The following is a 15,596-nucleotide window of genomic DNA, read 5'->3' on the forward strand; positions in this document are numbered from 1 at the left end:
AATTAATGTAAGTGCTTTTATAAAATTATAAGCTTCACATTTCTGCCTTTAAACCCTCCAAAAATTGGCCACATTCACTTCCGTTGTAAGTACCTCACTGTAACCTCAAATCTTTGCTTTTTTTTTTAAAGAAAAGGAGAGACAAGTCTTTGTTGTTGTTGTTGTTGTTGTTGTTGTAATCAATATTATGCCACAAATGCTGTCGATTGAGCTTAACTTGTACTGAATCCGGAATATTATTTTAAAAATGTAAAATTTTAACATCAAATCCTGATGTTGAAAAAAAGTCCATGGACATGTTATTTGTCAACAACCCATATACACAGATTCTAGAGTAATGTAAATCACAAGATAGACAGACAGAATGACAGATCGATTAATCAATCGATAGACAGATAAATCGATTGATCAATAGATTGATAGACAGAATATTAAGGCAGAACATTTGTGAAAGTAGATATTGGGTGAAGAATGTGTTATAGCATACTGACCTTACCTTGGTATCAGTGCAACTGTCCAAAGTTTAAATCAAAACAGGAATAGAACATTCTGGAATAAATTTAGATACTATTCTGAACCTGACTTAACAAAAGAAAGCCTTAATAAAAAAATTAAACCCCTTTATTTTTTCTCAAATACAAAAGAAATACAAAAAGAAACACAGACAGCAAAAGAGACACTCAGTCAGCGGCAGCAATCTGAAGTACCGCTCAGTCTTTTGGTTAAGTTTGCAGTCTCTTTTATCAGAGTTTTCTAGGCCAGCTCGCTCTTGTCTGTGACCTCGGCGTGGCTGGTGTCAGAGCCGCCCGGTGCCAGCAGAGTTCTGCGGTTATAGTGGCCCTTCATGATGCCTGAGTTGTTGTTTTCGTTGAGGATTTGTTTCTGCTTCTGGCGGTTGAGGGACTGGACCAGGCCGAGCACCACGGCGGCGAGCGAGTACTGGCCGGTGAGTTTCCGCGGCTGCAGAATAAGTGGGTTCGGCTGCTCGCGGCCTAGCAGGAAGTGTGTGCGGATCTTTCCTTCCTGTTCGCTGATGCCCTTCACGTAGATCTCACCTCGGTACTCGAAGGCAAAGCCACGCTCGTTGAGGATGGCGTAGGTTTCCTCTGGTAGCTGGATCTTCCCGCTGATGCCAGTACTGTCCATTCGGCTTGCCAGATTTACTGTCTTTCCCCAGATATCATACTGCGGCTTTTTGGCGCCGATGACGCCAGCCACCACTGAGCCATGTGCCATACCTGAAAGAAACAGATAGTGAGGGCACAGGATCGGCAAGTCTCACTTACTACAGCCTACAATATTACTATAGTAAAACCACGTTTCCGCCAAAAAAACAAAACCAAAAAAAACATGGAACTGTCATGGTTACATATAGTAAATTCATGTTTTTACTACAGTAAACATAATTAAACTATGGTATTTGTATAGTAAAACCATAATAACCACAAAAAATATGATTTTCATTACGAGAGTTTTCGTTTCCTTTCATGTTGGTCATTTCAATGCTAGGGGTTATTTCCGCAGGTGTAACCAATCACTGAAACTCTTTAAAATCTCGCCAATTTTAATTGGGAGATAGCGCTTTGTGCTCTGCCTCCCCACGAGTATCATCGGGCATATATACGGCGACATACAGCGCTGTCTCCTGAGAGTTTTCTCCTTCAGGATACCGATATCTCTCATACTCTGCACATCACTGGATTTCTCTTCTAGAATTGGTGTCAAGATTTGCACCCCTCACAGCGAGTGGATCTGAGTTTCTCTTCTACTCCCAGTGGTGCTCCGGCAATCACCGATTACTCTACGCCATTGAACGACAGCGTGTGGAATTTCCTTCTATGTGACAACGGACAGACGAGCATCTTCACTGTTTTCACTGCTTCACAGCGACCGGATTATTCTACGGGCAGCCTGTGGGCCTCAATGGAAAGTGTCCTTTGAATTATTGGAATTTTATTGGACTTTTCTGTAGCATGTAACATAAGCACTACAGCCTGATTGCATGTGTGTGTATTTGTTTACTGTGGTACATTTATTTTAACAAACTATTGCAAGGGAATGTAAAACTTATTGCGAGGACATGCAAAAAAATTCCCGCCTGTCCTCTAAGGGGCTCTGTACTATTCTTACAGTGATTTCCTTGAAAACAATGTTTTTCTGTGGCACTGTAAAAATTACTTCTTTGACAAATTCTGTGAATTTGGAGTGGGACTATCTGTTTGTTTGATTTTATGGTAGACAGGGGGAGTATTTGGGAAAGCTGTTTGAAAACAATGTTTACTTTTGCAGTTCCGTTGGGTTGCGCTAGTGGTGCAGAAATTACACACTTCAGCTTTAAATGTCGCCAAGAGTCTGTGTTTGATTCATTTGATTCTTACCAATTCTGAGTTGGAAGTTGTTGAAAGAATGCTTGTTGATCTCCTGAATGCTCTCATTCAGAGCAATGGCGAAGTCTGCCAGTGCACACAGATGCCCCCATTTATCCTCACATTGCTATGGTAACACACACACACACACACACACACACACACACATACACACACAAATAGAATGATTAGTGGACAAAGAAACAATATTTCACTAGGGATGAGAATCATTAGATATTTGACGGTTCTGATTCTAATTCCAATTTGATTCGTATTCCACTTAGTGATTCAGATTCCTTAAAGGGATAATTCACCCCAAAATGAAAACTCAGTGATCATTTACTCACCTTCATGTTGTTCCAAACCTGTATGACTTTCTTTCTTCCATAGAAACCAAAAGGAGATCTAAGGCAGAATCTTAGCCCCAGTCACCATTCACTTTCATTGCATCTTTTTTTACAGACGGTGAAAGTGAATGGTGACTGAGGCTGTTAGTCCCTAACATTTCTTTTGTTCCACAGAAAAAAGGAAGTCATACAGATTTGGAATGACATGAGTAACTGGTTGCAGAATTTTTATTTTTGAGAAGCGGTTCTTGATTCTCAACCTTAGATTTCACACAGCAGACATGGTTTACAGTAGATATCAAACAAGCCATAATAATGTTAATCCATGTAAATGTGTGTATGCTTTCATACTTGTTTCTCAGGTGACAGCCCCGACACCGCCATGTATGTGCTGCCGATGGTCTTTATCTTCTCGATGTCCTGAAATCGCTCCTCCCCCAGCAACTGTAGAGAGAAAATCTCTCAAATATGAAAACTTTCATATGTAACATTAAACATTAATTAGCAGCCACACACACACTGAGTAGGTTCTCTTCTCTGATGAATGTGTGTGTATTAGTGTGGATCATCAAGATTAACTGTGTGTTTGTTGCATTCTGACCTCATCAAAATCAGCGATGATCTCGTTGAGCAGTCGCAAACACTCCACACCCTGATTATTCATCTCGGTCTGCGTGTAAAAATCAGCAAAGCCTGGAATGGATGCGAACATCACTCCCACCGTATCATATGACTGAGAGTAAAGCTCCTATGGGCAGAGACCACACATTAGAAAGAATGTTGATGCTGCTCTTTCACATACAATGAAAGTGAAAGGTGACTGAGGTTGTAAGTCCCTAACCTTCTGCACCTTCTGCCTACAATCTCCCTTTGTGTTCCATGGAAGAAAAAAAATCATATAGGTTTAAAATGACAGGAGGTAGAGTAAACGGTGACAGAATTTAAATTTGGGTGAACTATCCTTTTTTTATATCCTCCAAACTTCAGATGAGTTCCATTCCATCTTGTATTGATCAAGGGAGACTGCTATACACATTTGAACATAGTGGTCAGTTAATTGTCAGTGAGGGATGTCACTGCTCTTGCTGCATGTGTTGACGCATCAAAACCTTTCACTAGAGGGCAGTGTTGCTTTATAACTAACAGAGATTGATTCGTAAAAGGAAAGCCTTTTAAGAAGATAAAAGATGCAACTGACTGGTTCACAAGTAGATGACCAATATTTGTTTTTCAGTGGTCATTGTCATTATCTAGAGTAGATAATATATATATAGTTGAGATATATATACACACACACACACACACACACACACACACACTACCGGTCAAAAGTTTAGGGTCACTTACTCATTCTTTATTATTATTATTTTTCACATTTAAGGATAATACTAAAGTCATCAAAACTATGGAAGAACAGAAATGGAACTATAGGAATTATGTTGTGACTAAAAATATTCCAAAATAAATTAAAACTATGTTATATTTTAGTATCTTCAAAGCAGCCACCTTTTGCATAGAATTTGCAGAAACATACTCTTGACATTTTCTCAACCAGCTTCTTGAGGGATCACCCTGGGATGCTTTTTAAACAGTATTGCTGGGCACTTATTAGCTGCTTTTCTTTATTATTCCAAGTCATCCATTTCAAAAATTCTCTTTTTTTTTTTAAATAAAATTTTAGTTTTGTAATTAAATAAATTAATATGTTGGCACAATTATAATTTTGTATACAAAACACATTTCAAACATTTAAGCATACGCCTTCAGATCAAAAGATTTTTAAGATCATGAGAAACACTTCAGTCAAGAGACCCCAAACTTTTGAACGGCAGTGTATATATATATATATATATATATATATATATATATATATATATATATATATATGTATATATATATTTACTGTAAATATATACACTCACCGACCACTTCATTAGGAACACATGTACACCTACTTATTCATGCGATTATCTAATCAGCCAATCGTGTGGCAGCAGTGCAATGCATAAAATCATGTTGATATGGGTCAGGAGCTTCAGTTAATGTTCATGTCAACCATCAGAATGGATGAAAAATGTGATCTGAGAGATTTTGACTGGCATGATTTTTGGAGCCAGATGGGTTGGTTTGAGTATTTCTGTAACTGCTTATTTCCTGGAATTTTCACACACAACTTTCTCTAGAGTTTACTCAGAATAGTGCCATAAACAAAAAAACAATGCCTTGTTGATGAGAGAGATCAACGGAGACTGATTCGAACTGACAAAATCTACGGTAACTCAGATAACCACTCTGTACAACTGTGGTGAGAAGAATAGCATCTCAGAATGCACAACATGTCGAACCTTGAGGCGGATGGGCTACAACAGCAGAAGACCACATCAGGTTCCACCTCTGTCAGCCTAGAACAGAAAGCTGAGGATGCAGTGGGCCTACCATCTGTTTACCTCAGCAGAAATCCAGATTCATTAGACCAGGCTATGTTTTTCCAGTCTTTAACTGTCCAGTTTTGGTGAGCCTTTGCCCACTGCAGCCTGATTTCACAGATTTCACATGTTCTAAACAGCACATCACAACATTTATGCACCCAGAACTACACACTGCAACAACACAAACTAATTACAGAGTATATCTGAACTGGTGACATTTTGTTATTTTTTTTGTTTTGTCACTTTATTAATAGGAGAGAAATAGAACGGGAAATGATATGAAAAAGTGTGGAAAACAGGAGCCGAAAATGACATAATCCAGATTCAAACCCTTTTCACCCTTTTGAACTCCACAGCTTAATGTGCCTGTGTACCAGAGCATGTGTGCTAGCTCTGACTATTTTGTTGTTTACAGAGGAAACGGTGGTGAATATGCTGACAGATATTAGAAAAAATAAAATTAGCTCAATACAGCATGGCTATGTTGGTACACCAGCTAGATCAACACCAAACCAGCAAAACCCAGCTTGGACCAAAATCCATGCTAGTCTAAGCTGGTCTGTTCAGAAGGGACACATCATTCCACTGATACGCCCCACTGATGCAGGATGTCATTATTGCGTACCGGTACTGTTAAGCGATTGTACATATTATAAGTTAGTGACTGCTGAGGTCAATTGTATAAAACAATTGTACAAAATACACTTAAGAAGTGTCATCAAATTAAATTATAATAATAATCAAATTGCTGCAGTGCCCTCCAAGTGTCAGGTTTATGTGAGCTGACAGTGTATGTGTGTCTGAGAGAGATCATTTTCTTGTCTTAATAACAGTAGAGAGTGATGTAAATTATGGCTCACACACACACACACACACACACACACACACACACACACACACACACACATCAAGAACGCACACACACACACCAGTTAAATCATGCCTCAAAACGCCACCTGATTATAAATGAATGGGATAAATAAAGCAACTCAATACACCCACATACACACTCACACTGGCTTAATGGATGCATTTTTTGTTTGTGAGTTATACAGCTCCATTATTTCACCTCCCTATTGTTTGATTGACTGACAGCAGAACATTCCAGAAATAAACAGAGGAGTCATGTTAGGACAAGAGAGCACAGATGCACACACACTGATTTAATTACAAAATGTAAAGGTTTTAGATGGAGAGAAACAGAAAACCCCCCCAGAAAGACAGTGAGGAGAAAGAGAGAGAGAGAGAGAAAGAAAAAAGAAAGAAAAAAGAGGTACCTACATTGCAAACACTTTTCACAGACTGTGATGACGCATTTCTGCCCTAATTCAGCAGGGCAATTTTTTTTTGGTCAAACTTTTGTTTATCTTCAATTTATACGTCACTTTATACATTTTTATGACTATAGTTTACATTATATCATCCTGACATTAATAATAATAATAATAAAATCACAACTGCTGTAATGGGGTATGTAAACTTGGCATCTTTTTCTCTTCTGTTGTAATTCATATTTCTCTATTTTTTTCCTCTTTTGGAAAGTTGTGTTAATGTAATAGTGGATTTTTGGTTTTTGCTGTTGGAGCAAATAGGAACACAAAAATAATATACTATGGTCTCCCATTCACCTCTTTGGAGGTTTGCCGTTCTATAGTTTTAATAATAATACAAAAAAAAAAAAAAAAAAAAAAAAAAATCATGAATTAAATTAATCAGACATCCTCCAAATGTTAAAAGTTTTCTAGTGAGAACTCCTTTGCTTACTACAGGAACACAAAGACAGCTGTGTATTCACAGGACAAAATGTCTTTACCTGCCATCAGTAGAGTTAACTACTATAAATCTCCTATTTCACATTCACATTCTTCTTCTTTTATTTTTTGGCAATTCGCATTCTTCGTGCATATCGCTGCCTTCTGGGCAGAATTGGTAAAAAGTGGAGATTTATAGAAAAAAGGACTTAAATATTGATCTGTTTCTCACCCACACCCATCATATCGCTTCAGAAGGTATGGATTTAACACTGGAGTCTTATGGATTACTTTTATTCTGCCTTTATGTGTTTTGGTCACCATTCACTTGCATTATATGGACTGACAGAGCTGAAATACTCTTCAAAAAATCTTCATTTGTGTTCTACAAAAGAAAGAAAGTCATACACATCTGATATGGCAAGTGGGTGAGTAAATGACAGAATTTTCATTTTTGGGTGAACTATCCCTTTAAGATGGAATATAGACATGTCAACTTTGTCAACTACCCTTATTTTGCCTGTAGTTTATTGTCCGCAGCTAAGCTGCAACTGCTTTAGCAAAACAAATGTTTTAATAGTTGTGCCAGTACAGCACAATATAGTTGAAAACTAAGAGAGAGAAATGGCTGTCATTCATTCTCTCCTCACATGCTCCTGCTGTCTCAGTGATGTCATGTTTTTTCTGTCAGACTAAAGGAGTGAGACACACAGATCCATTCTGTCTCTCTACCTCATTGTCTCTGTCTTTCTCCAGGAAGTGGCGTGCGACGTGGCTAGGGAGTATGTTCCGGAGCATGTTCTCATTGTGTTCGCGCAGCTCTCGCATCTCATTTATCTCTTCCTTCGCCTGTACACGCCACAGGAAGTCCAGACGAGCAGTGTACTCCAGCTGAGAGAGACAGAGAATGATGCTAATCAGAAAACATGGCACAAAAATAAAACATTAAAATAAATCAACAAAAGAAGCATAAACACAGTAAGACTAATCAGTATTACAGCACTTTACAGTTACTATAAAAGCATCTCTCATCTGTTGTGACATTTGGCCATTTGAAAATTATCAGCAGTGATCGATAACTGTGCCCGCTGACATCTGTTGCAGGGCTCCCTGTTCTTCTATTTTAATATTTTCTATTTGCAAAAGTAATGTTTGGAAGTCTAACATTTATATTTCCTATTAACACACTAAAGTTGAAGATATAAATAACCATCTTAAGACAAATGCTTTTGTGAAACATCTTATGTGCCTAAGACTTTTGCACAGTACTATATATTGCTACAGCTATAATTAAATTGTATTAGCTTACTGTAAAAAAACAAAAAAACTACTCTTCAGGATCACACAATCCTTGATAATAATAATAATAATAATAATAATTATAATTATAATAATAATAATAATAATAATAATAATAACATGTTCTTCTAAAGCTGTGTAAGTCTTGAGATACACACACAGACACCAAAGGCTTACACTTTGGATGAGACTTTGTTTGTGTGAGACTCACTGTTTATCACCACAAACACACTGAATATCATTAATTTGAGGCCTGCTACAAAATTTATGAGAGGCAGAGAGAGAAAAACAGTGATCGGCAAACAGAAATACTAAAACCCAGAGGAGAGACATCTTAGTTGCTTTATAATTCCCTGAACATTATTAAGTAATGCACAGGCAAACCAGTGCCTTTAACAGTGCCTTATAAAACAAATACAAAAATTTACCCAGATTAACAAACAAATTAAAAATAGTTTATAAAATCAAAAGAAACGAAAAGGAAATGTCAGTAGAAATGGAAAGAATTTGAATTGGTAAGCACTGGTAGTCAGTTACTGTCAGAAATATTAGGCAGAGAAATATTCTGCCCAAATACACACTCAGCAAACACAATCCAGCCACTGGAAAAGGAAGGCAAACAAAAATCATAGCAACAAGAGGTGAAAAGCACCTGTAGGTAATCAATGATGGGAAAGATGCACAGAGGTGCACTTAGGAATAACTACAAACCGATATTTCTAAAAATGCTAATATACTATAATAAAACTTACGTTAAAAATATGCTTAATGAAAACAGTAACACTTTACAATAAGTTTCCATTCGTTAACATTAGTTAATGCATTATGTTTCATGACATAATGAACTAACAATGAACAATGCATTTTTTTACAGCATTTTATTAATATTGGTTAATGTTAGATTATAAAAATACAATTGTTCATTGTTAGTTCATGTTAGATCATAGTGCATTAACTAATGTTAAAATATACAACTTTTGATTTAAAAAATGTATTATATGTTGAAATTAACATTAACCAACATTAACAAATGCTGTAAAAGTATGGTTCATTGTTAGTTTATGATAACTAATGTTGTTAACTAATGTTAACAAATGGAAACTTATTATAAAGTGTTAATCATGAAAACGTACAAGACCAAAATATGCTGTTTGCACAAGTCAGTTGCACATGTTAGTGCCACCTTCTCTGTCAGTGTCAAAATTAAAGGGATAATTCACGCAAAAAGGAAAATTGTCATAATTTACTCATTTATGACTTTCTTTTTTAAAGGAATATTTCTGGTTCAATACAAGTTAAGCTCAGTCGACAGCATTTATGGCATAATGTTGATTACCACAAAAATGTATTTTGACTTGCCGCTCCTTTTCTTTAAAAAAAGGAAAAATCTGGGTTACAGTGAGACACAACGGAAGTGAATGGGGCCAATTCGTAAACATTAAAACACTCACTGTTTCAATAGTGTAGTCACAAAATGTAAACAATATGTGTGTTAACATGATTTTAGTGTGGTGAAATCACTTACTAACCTTTTCTGTGTAAAGTTTAAGCCAATTTTACAACTTCGTTATCATGACGATGTGATGTCAAACCCTAAAACTTTAAAATGACTATAAAATTACCATTTAAACAACTTTACAGCTCAAATAATACATGAGTTTTAACAGAAGAATTAATGCAAGTGCTTCTATAAAAGCTATATTTTTTAAGCATTTAAACCCTCCAAAAATTGGCCCCATTCACTTCCATTGTAAGTGCCTCAATGTAACCTCGATTTTTGCTTTTTTTAAAGAAAAGAAAAGGTAAGTCTAAATTATTTTTTGTGGTTATCAACATTATGCCACAAATGCTGTTGACTGAGCGTAACTTGTATTGAACCTGGAATATTATCTGGAAGTAGCCAGAAAGCCTCAGTCACCACTCACTTTCATTCCATTCTTTTCCATGCAATGAAAGTGAGTGGTGACTGGGACTGAACATTCTGTCCAACATCTCCTTTTGTGCACTGAAGAAAACAAAAAAGGATTGAAATGACAATGTAAATGATGACAGAACTTTCATTTTTGGGTGAACTATTGCTTTAAGTGTTTTCAGGTATGTGTGTTCAGGTGTGATTTTGGCTCATTGTTCCAGGCAGATTTGCATCAGGTTATTGAGGTTAATCAGAAAAAGTTTGTGCATCGCAATTTTTAAATAGTGCCACATATACTCAATTAGATTGAGATCAGGACTTTGACTGGGCTATTGTATTATTCACATTTTCGTTTTGGAGTCACTCTAGTATTTATTTGGCTTTGAGATAATTGTCCTAGTAAAAGTGTCAGGCTTTTAGCAGACTGAGCAAGGTTCTTTTGCCACATTTTCCTGATTTTTTAAACCATCCATTGATCACTATGCTTTAACTGGATGCATCGTTCCAGCTGCCAGATAACCCAACCATACTAAACTGTAGGTACTTAATAGTGTTATTGTTGGGCCACAGATATCAATTTAATTTTAATTTTGGCTAAAAAGCTCTATCATGGTGTCGTCTGACCATCTTTACTCACATCACAATTGGTTAACCGTGCTTTTGGCAAAATCCAGATGGTTCTTTATAAATAAGTGGCTTTTTTAGCCACTCTCCCATACAGACCACACAAGCAAAGCTTTCATGTGGTTAACAGGTGCACCTTTATTCTGTTCCAAGCTACTGAACTCTGTATCTCCTTCAAAGTAATCATTATACTCTCTGTGGCTTCTCTGACAGGTCTCCTACTTGTTTGAACCAACAGAATCAGCTTGGACATGGTTTGTACACTTGAATATTATGCCCTATAGATTGGCAAAATGAATAATAATTCCTCAGCTAGGATTAACAGAGCATAAAAACAATATCACATTGAACTAATTAAGTTTCAGTACTTTGAAATGAAAATATCTGAGTTTCAGGAAAAGAGTCTAAGACTGATTTCTCCATCCCAAACTCCAACTTTACCTCCAATAATGGCTTTAATTTCGGTCTGTTCCTCACACAAAGCTATTGTATGGCTTTAGATGACTTGGAATATAGAGTCAAATGGACTACTTTTTTGTCTTTTTTGTAGCTTGATGAATTAAACTAGTCACAATCTAGGAACAGAGCAACCTGGGAATTCTGCTAAGTATCTTCTCTTGTGTTTTACAGGGAAAATAATAGTAATTCTGGGTTTAAGCGACATAAGAGTGAGCAGATGATGACAGAAGTTTCATGTTTGGGTGAAATATTGCTTTAAAATGACCCTGGTTTACTGGATTTCTTTCATAGACTACTGTGTAGGAAACCTATTGAGTCCCTTTTTGCAGTACTTGTTGACTCTAACAGGAAGTGAGGTGTGCAGTGTTTAGGCTTGCGTCTAATATCTCAGTTTAGTCTCAAATACTGGCTTCTGTCAGCTCTTTTCCAAACGAACAGCTCTAACAAGGTCTCCCCTAATTGAGCAGGAACAAATGCTCATCTGCATTCATTAATATACAGCTTTAATTGAAACTGTTTCACAAAGGAGTCCAGATTGAAAAATTAATTTACTAACAGTCAGGGCATGATGTAAGTATTTGTGCTTGTGTGTGTGTCTGTATAAGTGTTAAAATACGTGTGTGTGTATGTAACTGTACTTATGTGTGAATACTCAGATTGAATATGGATTGAAAGATTTTATGAGAAGTAATTATGCAAGTGGGGCAGACGGGTGTACGACTGTCCGTCTGATTATTAAAAACACATCAACAAGACTAACCTCCATTAACCTCTCACAGACAAACACACACACACACACACACACACACACACACACACACACACACACACACTCTCAAATGGTTGTCAGTTAAAGCAATGCATATTAAGCATATTACTCTTGACAAAAGTAAACTAAATAAAAAGATTAGAAGAGGGTGTAATACAAGTAAGCGTTCCAAGATTTATGCTTTTTATGAGATGTTATTTTGAATTTCATTGTTGTCAGAACATTGATTTAGACGATTGGTGTTTGGCTGGTAGAACAGCAGCTGTGGCACTGGGGGCCAAAATGAAAGCATTGTTTTTTGTATGTGACCCTTTGGTGGTGGTCTACTGGTTCTTAAGGCAGTCAGCTGATAACCCTAAAGTTAAATTCCCCTCCTGCTTCATGACCTTAAGCAAGGCAAATATACTTATGGTTACTCAAGTGGAAATTTTGCTGCTCAGAGGTTGCTGTTTCATAAAACGGCAGCCATAATGCCACGTTTAATTTAAGTCAACTTTGTCCCAGATGATTCTCCTGAAATTCCACAGGAGTAATAGAAATCCAATAAGAGTAAAAACTATTAAATATAATTTGATGAAAAATGTTTGAGTTCATATTTGACTTTTGATGGCAGACTTCTGAGCATAGTTTGTGACACTGTTGATATATTTTCAAAAACACTAGAGGAGACAAATGTTAGATTTGATACTATGTTCTTTTTTTAGGATTAAGTCTCCATCTGCTCTTTACTTTCATATGGGCAGATTGGCACCTGCATATAAAAAACAAACAAACAAATAATGTCTCGAACCGAACTGAAACAAAAGCAAAAAACACAAAACAAAATAAAAAAAACATAACAAAACACAAATAAAAAACCTAAAAATAATGTCTTGACAAAAACAAACTAAACAAAAAACAAAATGAAAAACATAACAAAAGCAAAAACACACACACACAAAAAACATAAAACACAAAAACTAACAATAATATCTCAAACAAAAACCAAACCGACCCAAACCAAATAAAAAAACAAAACAAAAAATGTATGTCTTAAATTGAACCAAAAAAAACCAAAACAAAATAAAAACCACTGACTATGAAGAGTACGGTAAATACTTAACGTGGAGATTGACCAGCGATGACAGTGTTTGCTCATTCTAACACACACACTTACACACACATACACACACACACACACACACACACACACACGCACACACACACACACACACATTTGTTTCACTATATAAGTTAGGACATCTCATAGACTTCCACTGATTATATAGCAGGCTAATAATATTTTCTATTCCCTAATCCTACCCCTAAACCTAACCCTCACAGAAATCAGTAGATTTAAAGCTAAACGTGATTTGGCCAATTTCAGGACTACCTAAAATGTGTGTCACTAGTAGGTTTTCAACAAGTATCACTATATTAGTGAGGACATTTTAAAAATGTGGCACTCACAAATATAGTGAAACCTGTACACACACACACACACACACATACACACATACACACACACACACACACACACACACACACACACAATTATCAAGATAAACATAAATTAAAATTGATCAAATCATTGTCCAACACACACACACACACACACACACACACACACCAAGTCACAATCATAGGCCAAGCAGTGCCAGTGGCACCATCTAAATGAACATCGGTTGCCATGGTTAAAGGGTGAGGGGTGGGGGCAGAGGGTTTAAATCTAGAAAGTGATTTTACAATACAGACAACATAATGCATTTGGCACAAACCAAAGCAAATCATTTTGGTCATATATCCTTAAGCCTTTATCAGGGCAGTGTCAATACCTAGAAAAACCCAGCACTCATTTTTCTCTCTCCCTCTTTTGCTCATAAGCACTCTGACCAGCTCGTCCCCTGATCTACAGCATCAAAGACAACAATCTGCAAAGTGAACTTAAAAAGCTTTGTACAGAGAGAGTGCGTCAGAGAGAGCAGGGCTTTTATATATTGACTGTGAGACCTTATGAAACAGCCAGTAACTTGCCTCTGTTTCTTGGAAACGTGACATTATAAAATAGAAACTGAATGGCCCTGAACCCAGGGCAGGTTTGTTTTTGTGTGTGTGTGTGTGTGTGTGTGTGTGTTACCTGTTGGCCATGGTAGAACACAGCTAAAAGGAACATCGCCATGAGAAGCAAAGACGTTTCCTTGGTTCCCAGGAAGCTTTTGCTGTAACCAGGGGAACGAAACAGTCGCATGAGCTTTGCAGCACTTTTATAGTGTTCAGAAAGCAGTTAGTTAAAGGTGCTGCAAGCGATTTTTTTATGGAATTGTATGCAGAAAATGCTAGATATCACTGAAATAAGTGTTCTGACTCACTGGTCTCTGTGACAACACTAGACTGTGTAAATAGCAAACAAAAATGTTACCGCGGGCTGTGGACACATTCTTTGATCAGCCGATCAGAAGATTTTGATTTGCTTTTAGCCTGTCATTTATTTTGCACATTCTCATAGTGTAGTAGTGAAAGCGGAACATTCAGGTTTAATGTTATATTCAGACCCTTAACAATTGTCAGCTGAGGGCATTATTTTGCTACTGTTGCGTTTGACGGCTGTGAGAAGATGCACTGCTGCTCTAATGTTTGGTGACGGTCTCAGTGCTATCTTTAGAGGGTGGTGTTTTGGAAAGAGGGGGTGTGTCTAGTTTAACGACTCAGTCTCGTGGAAGGACCAGAATGGAAAAATTTGCTTACAGCACCTTTAACATAAACATTTGTTAAAGACAAAAGGTTCTGATGCTAAAATCAGATATAATCATTTTGTTTTTAAATCCCAAAGTGTTGTATAATGAAGAGGTGTATTTCTTTTTAAGAATGTGTAGTAAAAGATCTGAAAAGGGGAAGCATGCAACTGACAGTATAGCATTTGGTTCAGATTTAGGGTTAGCTCAGGTTCAGGGTTTGCAGTTTGTTTGTTTTGGCTCTTATTAAAGGTTTGGGGTTTATATTTAGTTCTCATTTGGGTTTGGGTCCTGTTTATGGGTGTGTTCACACTTGTAGTCCGGTTCTCTTGGTCCTCTTGGTCCGGACCAAAAAAGAAAATGATACATTTAGTCCTGGTTCGCTTAGCATTCACACTGGCATTTTTAACACCGAACCTAAAGATACGAAACAAAAGGCATCAGGAAAAAGTCACAGCCTGATTGGACAGTTTTATGATGTATATTTTGCGACGGAACTTTCCGAACATCCAAAACAATGCTGGCTGCTGGCCAAAATGCACAACTTTAGATTTATATGTATATATGGTGGTATTTTTACCAGCTGAGAACAAACAAAGAGCTAATAAAATGTGTAAAAGAGTCAAAACAGCACCAGGAATTCCTCCGTTGCACACACAAACGAAGATATGCTGCAAGGATGGCTGATGGCGGTTCCGACGCCTGTACCGAAATGTAATGGGCAACATAGCTCCTATGATGAGAAGAACCAGGTATGCTTGAGGTCAGTATTAGGCAAATTACTTCCTGTTTTTGGTCCGTTTAGACGTCTTTGGTCCATGTTGCGTTCATATATCAATCGAACCGCGCCAGAGTTCGTTTGAAGCGGACCGAGACCAACTATTCAGGAGGTCTCGGTCCGCTTGTTTGGTGCGCACCAAGGTTCAGAT

General features: G+C 37.1%; 1 protein-coding gene across 2 annotated transcripts in view; it reads right to left on the minus strand.

Annotated features, from left to right (window-relative positions):
• Window positions 1-603: 603 nt before the first annotated feature.
• Window positions 604-15,596, minus strand: part of LOC127443123 (adenylate cyclase type 8-like) — a 76,433-nt gene continuing 61,440 nt past the window's right edge. For both annotated transcript variants that reach the window (XM_051701648.1, XM_051701647.1), the window contains 6 exons: window positions 14,073-14,154; window positions 7,626-7,784; window positions 3,315-3,461; window positions 3,065-3,157; window positions 2,379-2,493; window positions 604-1,238 (listed from right to left, as the gene is read on the minus strand). In XM_051701648.1, the coding sequence (XP_051557608.1) occupies window positions 754-1,238; window positions 2,379-2,493; window positions 3,065-3,157; window positions 3,315-3,461; window positions 7,626-7,784; window positions 14,073-14,154 (1,081 nt within the window). In that variant the 3' untranslated portion in view covers window positions 604-753. The remainder of the gene's footprint in view (window positions 1,239-2,378; window positions 2,494-3,064; window positions 3,158-3,314; window positions 3,462-7,625; window positions 7,785-14,072; window positions 14,155-15,596) is intronic.

Source organism: Myxocyprinus asiaticus, chromosome 6 (assembly GCF_019703515.2).
Source record: "Myxocyprinus asiaticus isolate MX2 ecotype Aquarium Trade chromosome 6, UBuf_Myxa_2, whole genome shotgun sequence".
Lineage (NCBI taxonomy): Eukaryota > Metazoa > Chordata > Actinopteri > Cypriniformes > Catostomidae > Myxocyprinus > Myxocyprinus asiaticus.